General features: G+C 50.9%; 3 protein-coding genes across 4 annotated transcripts; all 3 read right to left on the minus strand.

Annotated features, from left to right (window-relative positions):
• Nucleotides 1–620: 620 nt before the first annotated feature.
• On the minus strand, nt 621–5,601 carry LOC120653012 (peptidyl-tRNA hydrolase ICT1, mitochondrial-like). Of its 2 annotated transcripts, XR_005666718.1 has the most exons (8): nt 5,209–5,601; nt 2,724–2,783; nt 2,307–2,389; nt 2,093–2,157; nt 1,991–2,024; nt 1,846–1,916; nt 1,139–1,305; nt 621–1,010 (listed from the first exon to the last, which is right to left on the minus strand). XR_005666718.1 is itself a non-coding variant. In XM_039930995.1 (7 exons), the coding sequence occupies exons 1-7, from the start codon at nt 5,486–5,488 to the stop codon at nt 1,215–1,217; spliced, it is 684 nt and encodes a 227-aa protein (XP_039786929.1). In that variant the 5' UTR covers nt 5,489–5,601; the 3' UTR covers nt 621–1,214. The 2 variants fall into 2 exon arrangements, 1 of the variants encoding a protein (XP_039786929.1); XM_039930995.1 differs by having other exon boundaries at nt 621–1,305.
• Nucleotides 5,602–8,624: 3,023 nt separating this feature from the next.
• On the minus strand, nt 8,625–10,573 carry LOC120653013 (IRK-interacting protein-like). Its single transcript, XM_039930997.1, has 2 exons — nt 10,140–10,573; nt 8,625–10,044 (listed from the first exon to the last, which is right to left on the minus strand). Exons 1-2 carry the CDS (start codon nt 10,179–10,181, stop codon nt 8,785–8,787), a joined length of 1,302 nt encoding a protein of 433 aa, XP_039786931.1. The 5' UTR covers nt 10,182–10,573; the 3' UTR covers nt 8,625–8,784.
• A 2,965-nt stretch (nt 10,574–13,538) lies between these two features.
• Nucleotides 13,539–16,330, minus strand: LOC120653014 (ABC transporter G family member 26-like). The gene is made up of 5 exons (XM_039930998.1): nt 16,140–16,330; nt 15,735–16,021; nt 15,492–15,647; nt 15,149–15,332; nt 13,539–15,069 (listed from the first exon to the last, which is right to left on the minus strand). Exons 1-5 carry the CDS (start codon nt 16,290–16,292, stop codon nt 13,837–13,839), a joined length of 2,013 nt encoding a protein of 670 aa, XP_039786932.1. The 5' UTR covers nt 16,293–16,330; the 3' UTR covers nt 13,539–13,836.
• Nucleotides 16,331–16,776: the final 446 nt, after the last annotated feature.

The raw sequence follows: 16,776 nt of genomic DNA on the forward strand, positions 1-16,776 counted from the left end.
AACTCAAAACCCAAACTTTTTTGCGAACTAAAAGGGGGCCTTAACTTTAATCCTTAGGATCCTAGCTTTAATTCTGTATTTATGATAACAGTTCGAACTGGCAATAACGATGGATCAGTAATTCAGTCTATACGTAGCCTGTGAGCAGTGATGACCTGGTGTGACTGCTGTACCGTTGCAGCCCATGGCATGGTACAGTTCTAGTAATTTTCAAATGCTGTGTTTAGATCTGTAAAATAGTGCTAAAAAGATCACATCCAACACTATAATATTTTTTGTTTGTGGTAATTATTATCCTACTATGATCTAACTAGGCTCAAAAAATTCGTCTCGTCGTGTACATCAAAACTATACAATTAGTTTTTTTATTTACCTACATTTAATGCTCTATACATGAGGTAAAAAATTTAATGTGTTAGATAAATAGTGAAATTTGGAGAGAGAAATTTTAGAAGTCAACACAGCCAAATACTCACAGGCCCCAGCACAACACTTCAGTCATGTCCCATGCACATCGATAGTGCAAGACGCATTGACGCTCTCACGCTCTCCCTGACTCCCTGCATAACTCACCTTGCGGGACAAAACAAAATATTCAAAGTCACACACGGACGGAGAGAGGCGCTTCAACGGGCGTCGCTGACATTAGAATTTGGCGAACAAGAAAAATTCTTACAGTTTTAAGTCCTCAAAAAGAAATTGTTACAGCCTAAAGTCCCAAAAGAAATTGTCACAGCCTAAAGTCCAAAAGGAAATTGTTACAGTTTTACATATGAGTGCTCAGTTACACGTGTACTATCTAGTACGTATCTGATAAGTTCAGGGACCAGGACGACTGGTATGTATACCGCGTTTCAGGACCCAAGCAGTGTTTCCCGGCAGAGGCCGGTCCCCAATGGACGAAACAAGAACTGGCAATGCCTATGAAACTGAGCGTTCTTCTTCACCAAAGATGCCTTCACCATGTCTTGTTTTTATATGTCGATTTATGTACACCCCTGAATGCTTTGCTACATCCAAGAGCAAGCTGAGTAAAAGACATTTGGCAGACTCACCCAGTCCATTTGAATCAATAAGGTATTCATACTAAGTTTTAAACCATCAAGAAACAGATTAGGAAGAAAACACCAGAAGTTACCACGCTGAAATGTTCACCAGGTTCACTGGGGAATAGCAGGAAACAGAGACGTTTTGTGCAAGGTATGTTCCTTCCATCAATCCCAGCTAGTTCTGTTCCGTCTAAATTCCTTCTTCTGTGAAAGCACTTTTTTATTCTGAAGTCTCTTCCTTTCAGCGACTGCAGCACTGTAATGACCGGCAGAAAAACTGAATTACCACTGTAATTTGCACCAACAGAGGAACATTTGATCTTTGCAATAGAGAAATCCTATATCGAATTATGAGTTAAGAATGAAACAATAAAGATTTAGACATTAGAGGAACAAAAGGTTTCTGAGAAGAAACAACACAAGCGTTCTGAGCAATAAATTAGCAAACTGAAGGGCAACCTCAACTGTAACTAATCTTCCTACATTTTGGCATTTATGCATTTAACCTTACAAAAGTACAAAACATAATATCAAAGCACAGCTTAGTAAAACCATGTAAGATTAATTAATATAGGTAAAATAAAAAAACAATCATATATCGTCAACATGTTACTGCAATGAAAAACAATTAGGAACACGTAGAGCACAGAAAGTTCAAGAAAATCAGTGACAATATCACATTATTTCACTTCTTGAGAAATCATTGAGCACTTGGTACGGTCTATCTCAATCCCATATACGAACAACTGATTGGCAGAAGACTTTGGCGAAATAAACTGGTGAAAGAACAGCTTACATTTTTTCTATCTTTTTCTTCTGCTCTTCTGTAGGGGGTGGAGGAACATATGATGCGGCATCAATAATTGCCTGCTTAAGATAAATTTGTGGAGTAAGTCAAGAGAATTCGTCCTAGAAAAACAGAAAAAAGGGAGGAAACATGCCTGTATCTTCTGCAAAGCATCTTCAATGTTGCCCCTGTGATGATAAATCATGTCAGTTGCTATCCAAAAAATGACTAAAAGGTATAGTAGAATGATAATTACTTCTGTGTTCTAGTTTTTGTAGAAGATATCACAAGCTCACCGTCTTTATTTATCCTATTCTTTTCCTGTGCGTGAAGAGAACTTACAATGTTAACAACATGTTGACAGGATTTAGGAAAGACATATGAAAGAAAGTGCAAAAGTACATATAAGAGCACAAGTTTGGAAAACAGTATAAACAGGAGCAATCCTGAAACATGTTGGTTTCATTTACCGCTTGTAATATTCGTTCCTTGATTCTCTCTCCAAGCCAGTGAGCTTCTTTAACATTGAATCGCATGTCAACCTTTGTATTTACTGTAAAACGGCAGCACCATTTTAGAACAAGAGGAAAAAAAAGAAATAAAAGGGTAAAACAAGGAACACTGAGTAGAAGATGTAATTATTATTTGGAAACCCCTGATTCAAGCACTGATGGACCAACTACAATTATCTGATGATTAAGAATGACAAAAGGTATATACATATGCTAATGAGTAATTATTGAATGCAGAAAGAAGCAGGAACTATATAAATCTTTAATGTAGAAGCAAGAAGAATGAACAATACCAAATGCAATGACAGAACATAATGAACTGACAGCAAAAGTTTATGCAAATGAGCAAAATAAGGATGGGGGAGAACACGAAACCTTTATTAACATTCTGACCACCAGGGCCACCACTTCTTGCAAAATTAACAGTAACATGATCTGCAGAGATAAAATGTAGTCAGAACAGGGGCAATTCAAACGATATCTAGACACGCTCATCACAGTGCACAAATCATCGCATTGCACTGAGATAAAGTATGTTGAACTGATACAGATAATTTTAAGAAAGAAAAATTGCACAAAATCTATCTTCATGGCTTGCAATCTAGCGTTTTCACTTTTCAAGTTCTTTTTCTCTTCCGGTCCATTGACACATATTGCATTTTATACAAACAACAAATTCACACAGGCTCACTGAAACAGATCTCAGCTTGCTTTCTACCATTTTGTGTTGCATGACAATATGTGAGAATATAATGCATTCTCAATTGTAGCTTTAACCTCACAACATAGACAAAAATGACTTGCCCTTAGGTGCTAACTTATGAACACATACCACTGTCAGAATGAAATAAGGTGGTGACGCAGAACTACCATTCAGGTACCCTCTTGCAACCCTATGTTGGATACATCAGTTCACCAGCCCAAACTTCACTATCATCTCGCAACCAACCCCACGCTTTCAACACTCTTTACTTAGTACCCATAAGGCAGCAAGCCTAGGTGCTTTTACAATGCTTGATTAACTTGCATTCGACACTACTAGTTTCTGCTCAAGGAACAGGTGAACAACAAACTAATGGGTACTCCAAACTAATAGTAGCCGATCCCAATATTATTCACAGCTTGCTTTCGTGGCACAGATTCCACATCACGAGCCATGTTAGTAGGCATAAAGTGGAATAATTAGCTGCAGAAACACTTGAATCATCAACTAAAACCCCCAGGGGCGAGCCATTTCGGTCAAATGGACTCTGCACGTACGGTCATGTTTTTGCTCTGCAAATAGGGTTTGTACAGAAGATTCAGTGGAAACCCCACTAACATCGTGATCTTAGCCCCGTATCTGGTGCATAAGCTACAGTCAACTCTAGGACCAATGCTAGGTGTGACATTGATATTCGGATGTAGGCATTAAAGCTCGGAATTCGGAATTGGCATTGAGGGCATCCAATACCAGCTGTTTGGATGTTCTAGGAATCGGCATTGCAAACTCGCACCAATACCGAACGGAATTCAGCGTACCGCCGCACCCCCTCCCGCAATATCGAGCTCTCCCCCTCCGTATTGTGTGGAATCGCCCTCCCCGCGTCTCCCCTCTTCCTCCCCCTCTCCCTGAGCTCCGCCTTCGCTCCCTCTTCCTCCCCGCATCTCTCTCTCCCTCTCCTCGCTCCCTTCTCCCTCTCCCCGCTCCCCTCTCCTCCCTGTCGCGCGCATCTTGCAGGGCCGCCGCGGAGCCGCACCGCCTGCAGCATCCCATCGCCATGGAAGAGGTGGTGCCCGGCGCGCGGCGCGTGGAGCGTGTTGGACACCTCGTCCAGGCACGCCGGGACGCGGCCGGCGACGGGGAGCGGCTCGCCGCGGCGGAGTGGGTGCCCTTCCTCTTCTTCCTCCATCTCCGCCGCCGCGGCCCTCCTCCATCTCCGTCCCTGGCGACCGGCGCCTCTCCTCCTCTTCCTCGCGGCCGGAGCCCTTCCTCTTCCTCCTCCCGTCCGGCGCCCTTCCTCTTCTTCCTCCCATTTGGTGAGCCGTGCCGCCCCCATCCTCCCTCCTTTGGCGAGCCGCGCCGCCCCCGTCCTTCCTCCGCCGATGGGTCGCGCCGCCCCCGTCCTCCCTCCCCCGACGAGCTGTGCCGCCCCCGTCCTCCCTTGCCTTCTTCTCCTTCCTCGCCGGCGAGGTGTGGGCGAGCGCGGGGGAGCTCCGCCCCGGATGAAGACGGCGGCCTTCTCTGGCGAGAAGACGATGGTCAATTCTCAAATGCCACAGGTATGAACATCCAAACACGAATTGGTATTCGCTTGCTCCTTGATTCCATCTAGCAATTTCATCTCCATCCAAACAATGACTTTGGTATTGTAACCCAATATCAAAACTAGTCTGATTTGGCATTGAAACCAATTCAATGCCAAGAGCTCCAATATCGACATCCAAACGGAGCCTTAGGCCGTGTTTAGTTCGGTAGGGTGTAAACGCAAAAAAAATTTGCGTTTCGAATCTTCCCAATTTGAAGCACTAAATGAAGTCTATTTACAAAATTTTTTGCACAGATGGGTTGTAAATCGCGAGACGAATCTAATTATGCTAATTAATCCATGATTAATCAATAATTAATGGATGGTTACTGTAGCATCACTGTTGCAAATCATGGATTAAGTAGGCTCATTAAATTCGTCTCGCGATTTACAGCCCATCCATGCAAAAAGTTTTATAAATAAACTTCATTTAGTACTTCAAATTAGCAAGATTCCTTTTCACTTTAATACGTTACGGCTTTTTTGCGTTTACGGGGTGGAACTAAACACACCCTTAGGATTCAGGAACCGATTGGAAGACGAATGGGGATTCAGCAGTTCTAGCTAGTTACCCAGGGTGATCTTTGGGGCGGGGTCAGAGCCAGCCGACGCGGCACGCTCCTCGGCGTCGCGAAGCACCTGCTGCGTCAGCGCCAGCCGCGCCGACACCTTCTTGCCCCCGTCGTCGCCGGCCCCGGCCGCCGAGCAACAGAGGCGTACCAATCCGGCACGGCCAACGGCCAGGTTCAGGCCCAGGCTCGGGGCCGAGCAAGGGGGCACCTGGAACACCAGAGAGGAGACCTGGCGGAATCCAAGACGTAGGAGGCTGGCGCTCCGCATGGCGGCCGCCATTGGCTAGCGTGTGGAGGTAGGCGAGCGGCGGAACTAGCGGGCCCGGCCGCACGGCGAGCGGGTGGGGAGCTGGGGAAGCGGAAGAGGAGCTGGCAGCAACCAATTGCTCTGGGCTTTTTGGTGGTCTCATTTGTTTTTAGTAATGGGCCAATTTGAGATCTACAGAGCCCATTTATGGAGGACTTTTAATAATTCGGCCGGAATTTTCTTATCTCCTTTTGCAAAAACTTGTTGATTCAGGTCTCATCTCTGCAAATAACAAAACATGAAACCCTTAATAGTTAATACGATAGGCACTTATATAGTATCTATCTATACTATAAAAGTTGAAACAATTGAAAACAATTCTCACCAAAGTGAACCACTCTTACCCCTCACAGATGGCCCCACACCGCAGGTCCCAAGATGGTGGATAGATGAAAATAGCTATTTCTAAAATGTTTTCACTCAAAATCTCCAACTTTTCTCACCATAGCTCTCCTATGTACCCACCGTACCCACCTATTGATCTCATATGGAAATTCTATTAGCTACTATGAGCAGTTAATCTCATATGAAAAGCCAATTAGCTACTATGAGCAGTTAGCGTATGCGGCCTCATGTTTCCAAATTTCCATGCACGGTGATCTCATGTTTCCAAATTTCCATGCACGGTGATCTCATGTTTCCAAATTTACACATGGAATCTACCAATCTCAGGGTCATCAGCGATTGCATAGGGTCATCATCACCAAGTTCGGCACCGTCCGGCAGCAGGCCGCTGCGACGCGTGGCAAGCGGCCGCTCGTCCCGCTCGGTGAGCGGGTCGCCGAGCCAGGAGCAGCCTGCTGCATTAGCGCTCGACCAAACCAGACGGCCGGCGGCAGAGGTACATCTCCATCACACGCTAGCCTTCACATTGTCAACTAGCTAGTGTCTTGTCGTTCTTCCATGGTTGTGATCGATCTGGCCTGGTTATTACTATAGTTCAGTACCCGCAAAAAAAAAAATAGTATAGTTCAGGTGCGGCAAGGAATCAGGGAACTTGCCAGCTAGGCGTTCTTCCTTATCGCCGTCATGAGGCAAAGTTACTAGCTAGGCGTTATTCCATATCGCCATCAGGAGGCAAGGCACGAGACACACGCGCACTACAGTCGCGGCCGGCGCATCTCGGCCATCGTCATTCATCATATATATATATCATGTCAGCTGGTAAGTTCTATTCAAATTTCTTTTATGCTTCATATTCTTTTATGCTTCGTATATAACAACTAAAGCTTGCGCATATATTAACATCTACTATTCTAGGTTATCATACCTTTCTATTCGTGTGGCACATATGCATTTTTTGTACTAGACAGGAAGGCCAGAGTCATAATGATAGTTGATCCTTCACCTGTGCGTCAAAGTGATGCATATAACCACCCTATCTTTTACTACCTTCCTCGAATACAAAAGGTTCGAAAAACATTTGATCGTGCCATGGAGGAAGTAGATCCTGCATGGAATGACGACATTTATGATTGGAATCCTATATTTCCTTTTTTATATTCCTAAAACACTTGACGGGTAATACTAATTTTTTTGCCCCAACACCCCTTTCTTTACATCAATAAATTGAAATATGAAATATTTTGACTTGATAACTTTAAGTGTTCTTAGAAAATTTTATGATGTGTAGGAACTTGACGGAGTATATAGTCTATGAACTTATGAGATTGTGGGATGGACAACCATTCCAGCAAAGGCTCTTTATGGTTAGTAATTCAATCCATTAGATATTCTATGTTATCACTCAAATTCTCCTTTACTAAAAATGTTTTCAATTGCTCTACAGGATCCGTTTGTTCTCAGAAAGTGGTTCCTAATTGAAGTTTTAAGATGCCATTTTAATGAGAGCGCAGACAATATCCCAGAAGATATAAGAGCTGCTGTCTACTCCATAAGGAACATGGATGTCGAGAAGTATTATTAAATTTCCTTTATTGTAATGCACACGTCTTATAGTATTTATTATTTATAGATAGATAAACAGGTATAAAGACTTACATCAAAGACATATTTGGCCTCTATTCTATGCAAACATGTAATATTTTTAAATACAATTGTTCTTTAAACACGTGACACATCTCCACTAGTATAAGAAAAGAGAAATTAAAATTAGCACTTCGTGGTAGATGTTGGGGATTGGACCTCCGGGTCAAGCTCCCACCCTCGGAAATGCTCCCTAACTCTTTTGCAGGGCTCCAGCGAGAGGAGGGTAAGCGTACCCGAAGGTGACGAAGGATCACTCAGAAGCGCAAGTTTAAAGACCAAGACCTTCGGTGGTCACCTTCGGTAGGCGAAGGAAACAAACCGCCGCTCGGAAGCAAAAGTCTAAGAGCAAGACCTTCGGCGACCACCTTCGGGAGACGAAGGTGACATTTGGCTACCCGAAAGCATAAACTCGAAGGCCAGGACCTTCGGGAGAAGAGATCACCACCGGGAGCGAAGATGACGACTGATTGCTCGATCATGGAACCTGCATGGCTCAAACTCCCGGAGGTACCCGAAGGTTGTTGTAACCTTCGTCGGTTGTAGACATGTGAGTAAAACGTGAATATGTGAGAAGGTCGGATTTGTAAACCTCTCACGTTGTAATTTTACCCAGGAACCGGCTAAGAGTAAGCTGTAAATGAGTTGGGAGGGGGCAATTTAGGAAGACCTGGCCGAGGGCTAGGGGTATAAATAGCCCCCTCTCTTCACAGTGTAAAGGGTTGAATTTTCTGATCATTATTGGAGAGTTCGACACTTACTTTCATTACAACCTTTTCTTACTGTTCATGCTCTCTGTCTGGGCATCTACAAAGCAGAGATCCCAACAGTAGATTCATACGGTTCTATATTTTTCTAAGCTCAATTTCCCCCATATACTGATATACAAACAAATCAACAAGAAGAGAAATGAACAAAGATGCGATGAAAGGAAAATGAAAGACCAAAAGCCCGTGCCTGACGGTTAACATCGTTGGAACGTCAAATCAATCAACTCCTAGTCTCCTATAGACCATTGTGATGGGAAAGTTTCCAGCTTCCAAGGGGCCCATGCTCATGGCGCACTCTTGCTCTTCAAAAACTCCAACTGCTGCATCGGCCAAACAAAGGACCTTGCACTTCGGAATTTAAACTTTTAGAGATGCAAAACTAGAAGAAATTGGTAATGATCAATTCACCCATATTCACACAAACAGAACAGCAGTAGCAGCTAAATGCAGATCGTGTTTTTACCGGACAAGGAAAATTCCCCGTGTTCTTCTTTACCTACGAGTATGCAGCAACTACCCGACCCTACTGCTCTTACAGCTATCCACCACGTCTGTAGCACTCCCATTCATGTCACTACAGCTACTCCCCAACCCCACGTTGCCGTTGGTGCTGCTCCCGCCATCTCTGTGGCCGGCGGTGCGGCCGTTGCTGCTGCTGTAGAAGCACACGACCCTGCACTTCACCACGCCCGCGCCGGCCAGGTACACGTGGAACCCCGGCGCCACCATCATCTTCACGCTGGCCGGCTCCAGCCTCCCCGCCCGCCTGGCCGCGGCGTCCTCCATGAACCGCGGGTCGAAGCGCGCGCCGCGCTCCGCGCGCACCACGGGGAGCGGCGGGTGGACGGACCGCGCCAGGAGGCGGACGCCCCACACGCCCTTGGCGGCCAGGAAGAAGGCCTGCAGCAGCGGCTCCGGCCACGCCCGCGCGCGGGCCCACCCGAGGGAGGACACCACCTCGCTCATCTTGGCGTCGCAGAAGCGGCTGAGCCCCTCGCTGTAGTGCTTGGTGCCGTGGAGCAGGACCTCCTCCCACGTCAGCACCGCCACGGCGTGGTACGCCGCGAGGTTGGCCTCGCACCGGCCCGCGGGGTCCGGGGTGTGGGCGTCGGCGTCGGTGTCCAGCTCGAAGTCGCCGTGGAAGGCGCGGTTGAGGAAGCTCTCGATGTTGGGGCCGGGGCTGGCGGGGCTGCGGAGGTGCGTGGACAGCGCGCGCGCGAGGTTCCGCACGGCGGCGCGCGCGGTGGAGACGGCGCGGAGGAAGGCGTCGACGGGGAAGGCGGCGGCCGTGGGCGTCGGGAGCACGCGGGCCTCGAGGCGCGCGAGCTTGAGCTCCAGCTCGGCGAGCGAGTGCTTCAGGCGAGTGGTCTCCTCCAGCGCCTCGTCCCGCGTGCGCGTAGCCGCGGCGAGCCTCCGGGAGAGGTCGGCCGCGGCGAGGCGCCACTGCTCGCCGTCCCCCGCGTTGCCGGGCCCTCCCGAGGCCGACGTCGCCGACGGCGACGAGCGCGGGGTGGAGCGGCGCGTGAGGGAGACGAACAGCGAGCGGATGACGGCCCCGGGCGACGCCGGCGCGAGGGCCCGCTGCTTGAAACGGCAGTCGGAGCAGGACACCGCCGCGTCGGCGCCGTCGCCGCCCTTGGCCCCGCGGGGCGTCTTCTTGCTGGCCCCGCCGCCGCCGTGGTGGAGCGGCGTCGGGACGTGCGCGTACTTCTTGTCCGCCTTCTCCGGCGCCGCCTTCGCGCCGCCCCGCTGCTGCTTCGGCTCGCTGGAGGCCTGACGGCGCATTGCGCGGCGAACAGCTCAACCACTCAAGCACGACAAAACCGTCGTGACTAGGCGAGAGAAGGGAGGGAGGCGCGCGCACTTACGACGGTGGGGAAGGCAGGGGGAGGGGACGGGGACGAGACCATGGCCACCGCGGACGATGGAGCGCGCTGCCCGCGTGCTACGAACAGCTCTCTGCCGCGACGCCCCTCTCCTGACGGGGATCCGACTAGGGGTTTTCTCGGGTTCTGGCGAACTCGGGGTGGAGTGGCGGGGGTGGTGCCGGTTGCCAGTGCCCGTCCCGTCCCCTTGCCCTGCGGTGGGTGGTGGCGACGTCGCGATCGTGCTGCGGCCTGTGGGGCGGCGGTCGGCGGTCCGGTGCTGGTGGTGCTCCCGCGTGGGACGTCGTTTTTGGCAGCTCGCTTCGGCCACACGGGGATGAGGTGAGGGGGATGGGGCGCGGCGCGGGACTTGAATGCCGGTCGGGTCGGGGTCGGTGGCAACTGATGCGTGGTTAATGCCCTGCCCCCCCTTCCTGTTCGAGCATGTTCGGCTCATCGTATAAATAGTATAGAACTTGTAGAATGAATAATATTTTATGAGAGAAAATAAATTGAGACAAGCCAAGCCTAAATAATCCGAACAGCCGATTCCTCTCTCGTCCTCTCCCTCGGAATCTTGATTAGTGCTCAAGTACTGTCTCGAACTGGAGTCACAGGAAGTGATTTTGGTTTTGCTTCCCCTTTTCCATGTTTTTCCTTTGGTCTAGTGATCCAGATCCCCTCGGGCTCTCCTGCTCTCTCCTGGCTTCTTGGAGGGATGTGGGCATGGGCAAAGGCGAGTAGGCTGTTGTCCGCTCGTACTACTACGCTTCATGCTCCCTCGCACCGTGACTGTCACACCCTCCAATCACACTCGCACCGAAGCATCTGTCGGACATGAGCACACTACTCTGTACAGTACGTGCTACGGCGACTTGCATCTTGCGTGTTCTACTGCTCCGATTACGGATACTACTGCTCATCCACGTCGTGCGTAGGGCGTCATGAGCCCGGGAGCTCGATCTGGATCGGAGACACGATCCGTAGCCCGTGCGACGAAGTGAATGCCACCACTTGTCCCTTCCGTGCTCCGCGACGTACGGCGATACCAGGTCGCCGACCGGGTTGGGTTCTCTGTTGTCTCTCGCGGCAGATTTTGCAGCGCGCAAGGAAGGAGCCAAGGACGACCTCTGCGAACGACTCGCGCAGTCTGATTGCGGTTCCAAGTCAAAGGGCGCAGCAGTTCGTCAGGCGCGCCAGAGAGAGGGCCAAGCCAGCAGCGCTGTTGGGGTTGGGGGCCCAGCGGCCAGAGGTACGTTCGACTGTGACGGCCAAATGGTAAAACTCGCTGTTTTCGCCGGAGGACGACGACGAGCCTGACTGATGCGTACATTTGACGACGTAGGGGCTCCGGCTGATTAACGCATACGGAGAAATCGTCAGGATTAACGCATCACCAGACGACTTTTGCGAGTGCTGTACCTGTGGCTGAAATCAATGAACCGGCACTGTCATTCTCCGGTGGCTGCTACTGGTACGCACCGTGACACCGTATGAATTGAAAGGTCCTTGGATTCGTGTAGCTTGTAGTACGCGATAGCTGCGAGTCCCGGACGGCTGAACCTGACATCTTTCTATCAGCAATTACTGCGTTTGCCACTCTAGACTCTAGAGAAGAGACGTCGTGGCGCGAGACACAGGTGAAGTGATCGAAAGGTTCTCCTTAATTTTGAATGGGATGGGCACTGCTGCGTGCACGTCTTGATCTTGATCGCCTCTCCAGTCGTCCCCACTCAGAGCACATTTAATTTGCACCAAACGAGGATGTAGGAGAGTTTCATGCAGTAAATTTGCACCTCTGGTGTAAATTGTAGATGTCGTGGCAAGTTCACAGGGAGAATGGGAGGTCCCGTGATATGCCACCAAGTCGGTGCTCGAAGATAAACGTACTGTACCGTCGTCGTCTGCACGCTCTTTCGTACGGGTACTGCACGCTGATCAGCAACCGGCAGTCCGGCACGCCTGCACGCCGGGCAGCAGGTTGAAGGCCGCCCCTCCGCCTCCGGTGTCTCATCAGGCACGAATCACTCAGCCAGAACAGCACCTGCCCCTTTTACCAGCGGCCACTGCCAGAGTGCCAGGTACAGAGCGCCCCGTCCTCTCAGTAAATGCGCACGCGAGGTACTCCGACGTACGGGGGCCGGCGGCGGCGGCTCCTCTCTATCCACGTTAGCTGTTAGGCGCGCCGCCGGGGGAGGAGCGCGACTAGAGAGGGGGGGCTCACCGCACGCCGGCGTACGCGCGTTGCTCCCCGACGCTTCCGGAACTGGGAACGGGGGAGGAGAACGCAGGGAATGGCCAGAACGCGGCGGCGCAGCCACCATACCGTCCACCCCTTGGATCCACCGTATCCGTTGGATCGTATATGTGAGGCCAGGATTAGCGTTGGTAATTGCTCACGGGCCGAGGCTGGCCGGCTCCCTTCGTCTCCCTCCGGCCTCTGCTCGAGTGCTCGACCGCTGGTTCCCCCTCGAGGCCTCGACGACAAGCTGAGCTCCCCGGAGGGCCGGGAGGCGGACGGCGGACGGCGCAGGGGGTTGGTGGTGCTTGCGGCCGGATACACCAGCGGCCAGCGGGACAAAGCCTCGTCCCGACCGACAGACAGACAGGCCGCTGTATTCAGATGCAGAGCGAGGGCAGCGATACAGATAGCTACGTACAGGCGCAGGCGCAGGCACAGGTTGGACGAGTACTGAAGGTCTGGCACCTAGCCTGTGTCTGCGCCTGTACGTTGCTGCAACGATCGGCGGATCACATTCATGCCCGTAGGCCGCAGGGACGGGTACAGTGCGTGGCTACCCCGGCCACCGCGAAAGCGCACTGCCCGCAGGCCAGCAGCGCATGCTTCACCAGGCGGATCGAGGACCAGCAACCAGATCGATATCGGGATGCAAAAGCCACACGCAGCGAGCCAGATCGCAAACAGTTGTGTGGGCACTGGGCACTTTTACGGATCGAAACAGGGCACACCGAGAGCAGCGTGGCTAACATCCATCATATCTGAAACAACCAGTCTCTTCTGAACCTGACATTTAATCATCTCTCGAGTGTCAAGAACAAGACCGATACACAGTGGTCTGCAGTCAATTTTCTTTGTCATCGGTTTTAAACAAATCAGGAGTAGCCGGGTCATCACCAGGGTTCACAACCGGTCAAACCGGTCCGGACCGGTTCCGGTTTGGGCCGGTATCAAACCGGTCCAAATTCAAAATTCAAAATTAAATTAAAAAAATGAAAAATTACCAAAAAAATTCTAAAAATACTTCAAGGTGCGACGAATCTAATGGTGTCAAATTTTCTCAAAAATTCGTTCATTTAGTATAGTTTGCGGGGATTTGAAGTTAAACAAAAAAAACATGCATACAAAAGTATACAAATACAATATAAAAGTAGTATAAAAAAGCCTTAGAGGGTTCATTTAGGCTAAAACATGTTATACAAACATTCATTTAGTATACTTTGCGGGCATTTGAATTTAAATCAAAAAAGAAAAAAATTTGAATTTGGCGGGTTACCAGTCAAACCGATCGGTAAACCGGTCAAATCGACCGGTATACCGGTACGAACCGTTTGCACAGAAGATTTTAAATTCAAATTTGACTTCAACCGGTTTGGACCGGTTTCCGGCCAAACCGGTCCGGTATACCGGTACCGGACCCCGCCGGTTTGGCCGGACCGGTCGGTAACGTAACCCTGGTCATCACAAGGGCATGAAGCTGATCCGCTTGAGGAGGCAGAAGTAGGCGAGGAGTCGGTAGGCGAGCGCCATGGCGAGCAGGATCCAGACCTCGCGCATGCTGCCGTCGAGGTCCACGGTGTCGAACGACGGCGACGACTGCAACCGCCGGCACCCGCCGCGGCTGCCGCAGTCGTACGTCAGGTTCCCGTGGTACTGCGCCTTGAGCAGCAGGTTGAACCCGTAGTGCATGAACGACACGTACTTGAGCCACCGGATGAATTTGGGGATGTGCTGCACGTAATAGCCGCCGGTGAGCAGGAAGAGCATGAGCACCAGCGACGCCATCACCCCCGCGCGCTTCACGCTCAGGATGGCCGCGCCCAGCAGCTCCCCGGTGCCCTGGCTCGTGAACACGATCAGCAGCGTGGCGAGCAGCGTCAGGAAGAAGCACGGCACCGTCCGCCGGAGGTCGGCCATGAAGTAGAGGATGGCCATGAAGAGCACCGGGTAGACGACATGCGGCACGGCGTCGCACAGCGTGCTGCTGGCGTAGTAGGCGCTCAGCCGGTACATGTCCGCCTTGCGCTCCTTCACCAGGTACAGCTTCTCGAACGGGAACACGTAGACGGAGCCGAACAGCGACGACGACGTCCAGAAGATGCAGATGTAGAAGATGAGCCCCACCTGGTCGCGCAGCTGGGCCTCGTTGCCGGTCTTGGACTTCCACCAGAGGAGGCCGAGGAGGAGCGCCACGCCGACGGCCTGCGCGAGCCGCATCTTGTCCAGGTAGTCGGAGGCGCGCTCCCTGAACGTGCGCCGGGACAGCACGGCGAACTGCTGGAACCACCCGATGCCCCGCCGATCCTTGCGCGCCCGCACCGCCAACCGCAACTGCTCCGTTGGCAGCGTCCTCCTCGCCGCCGCCTCGGCGCCACCGGCTGCGGCGGCGGCGGACCTGTACTTGAGCTGCAGGTGCCGGATGACATGGGACCTGAACTCCTGGGGGTCCGGCGAGCCGCGCAGCGCCTCGGGGACGCTGATGTCGTCGAGGTTGCCCGTGGCTAGGTCCAGCAGGAACTCGGCGGGGTTCATGGGGATCTCCGGGACGAACCCCAGCGAGGAGAAGTGGTGCATGCAGTCCCGGGCCTTGCCGTGGTAGATGACGTGGCCGTCGGAGATGAGCAGCAGCTTGTCGAACATGTGGAACATGCGGCTCGACGGCTGGTGGATCGTCGTGATGATCGTCCTGCGCGTCTGCAGGGATCCAAGACGTACTAACGCGATCAAATGCGCGTCGATCGTCGGCGGCTTTGCGCGCAGAGATGAAGCGTACCTTGGCGAGGCGCTGGAGGATGAGGATGAGCTTGCTCGCTGACGTGGAGTCGAGCCCAGAGGTGGGCTCATCGAGGAGGAGGAGCGATGGGTCGACGAGGATCTCGTACCCGATGCTGGTCCTCTTCCTCTCGCCTCCTGACACCCCCCTCACGAACGCTCCGCCGATCTTGGTGTGCCGGCACCTAAACCACACGATCGATTCTCACAACTCATTCGATCAACATTCATATCATACATGTGAATTAAATTCAATTTTAAAAAGTAGCAGGCATGCGATGATGAACAAAAAAAAAATCCGTGCCAATCTGGTAAACAAATGTAGCGGTGATGGAGCAAGCAACCTTTCTAGATTCAGCTCTGTGATGATGGCGTCGACCCTGTCGCGCTTTTGCTGCTTGGACATGCGAGCAGGGAGCCTCAAGAACGCGGCGAACACGAGGGTCTCCTCCACCGTTAGCTGTGGGAAGAGGACGTCGTCTTGAGTCACAAATCCAATCCTACAGGAATGCCGAAAATGAAGAAAAATAAAGTAAGAAAAAAAATATATCGGTGATAATTTCCTGAGATTTTTTTTACAGTTTTACCTTTTCTTGAGATGGGGGTTGTAGGGGGTGTCATTGTAGGTAATTTGGCCCTTGATGCCACCACTGAGCCTGCCTCCCAGGATCTTGAGCAAAGTGGTCTTGCCACTGCCAGATGGGCCCATCAGCGCCAGGATCTCACCAGGGTCCACACTCCCCGCAATGCCCTTGAGGATGTGTTTGCTGCTGCTGCTGCCCTGATCCACCCTCATATGGGATGCAAAGGCCACTCTTGCAGCTGTGAGGGGGTTCTTCAAAGTCATCTTCACTCTGTACTCAACATTCTCAAACTGTATTTTGCCCCCAAAATAAAAGGTTCAGTTTTAACATCACCCACCGTGAGTTATTTCTACATCTAGCAATTTCTTATGCACCATAAACATGAGCGCGTTATGGTAAAATAAGCACCTTGAGGAATATTGGAAGAGGGCCATCTTTCGTTGGCCACAGATGCTCCTCCTCCACGTCGGCCTCGGCGTCTCCATTGCCATGTGAGGAAGGAGGAAGATGGTGGCGCTCCACGATGGACATCTCCATCCTCTGCTCATCGCTGATCTCCATTGTTCCCTCTAGAGAGAGGGAGTTGTTTCAGAGAGAAAGTGAATCATATGGCACCCCTCTTCTTTTTTACGAAGTGATGGGTAATAAGAGGTGTGTCAGCTTAGGTAACTACTAGCAACCAAGATCATGCCTACTTTGTTGTAATTATTATGTTTGCGTTGTTTGGTTCTTAATTTTTACCCTGTTTGGTGACCCACAATCTTTCTAAGGGGCTCTGGACGAGAGAACCTTCCACTCCATTGGATATAACAACTACTGACAGTTCAACATTACCTGTTGCTGTTTTGATTCAACTTCACGTCATTTCGGTGTATTTGGTTAGAGGAAATTAATAGTAAGGAATGTAAGTTTAAAGGTACTACTAGATTGGTTCTCCGAAAAGAACAGTAGGTAAATTTCCATACCCTGCTTCTCTTGAGCTGCCCAAGGTCACCATGCTAATAGTCTTAGATCTCTGCCATGATTAGCCTTTTCACCTTTGCAG

The sequence above is a fragment of the Panicum virgatum genome, chromosome 9K (genome assembly GCF_016808335.1).
Source record: "Panicum virgatum strain AP13 chromosome 9K, P.virgatum_v5, whole genome shotgun sequence".
NCBI classification, from domain to species: domain Eukaryota; kingdom Viridiplantae; phylum Streptophyta; class Magnoliopsida; order Poales; family Poaceae; genus Panicum; species Panicum virgatum.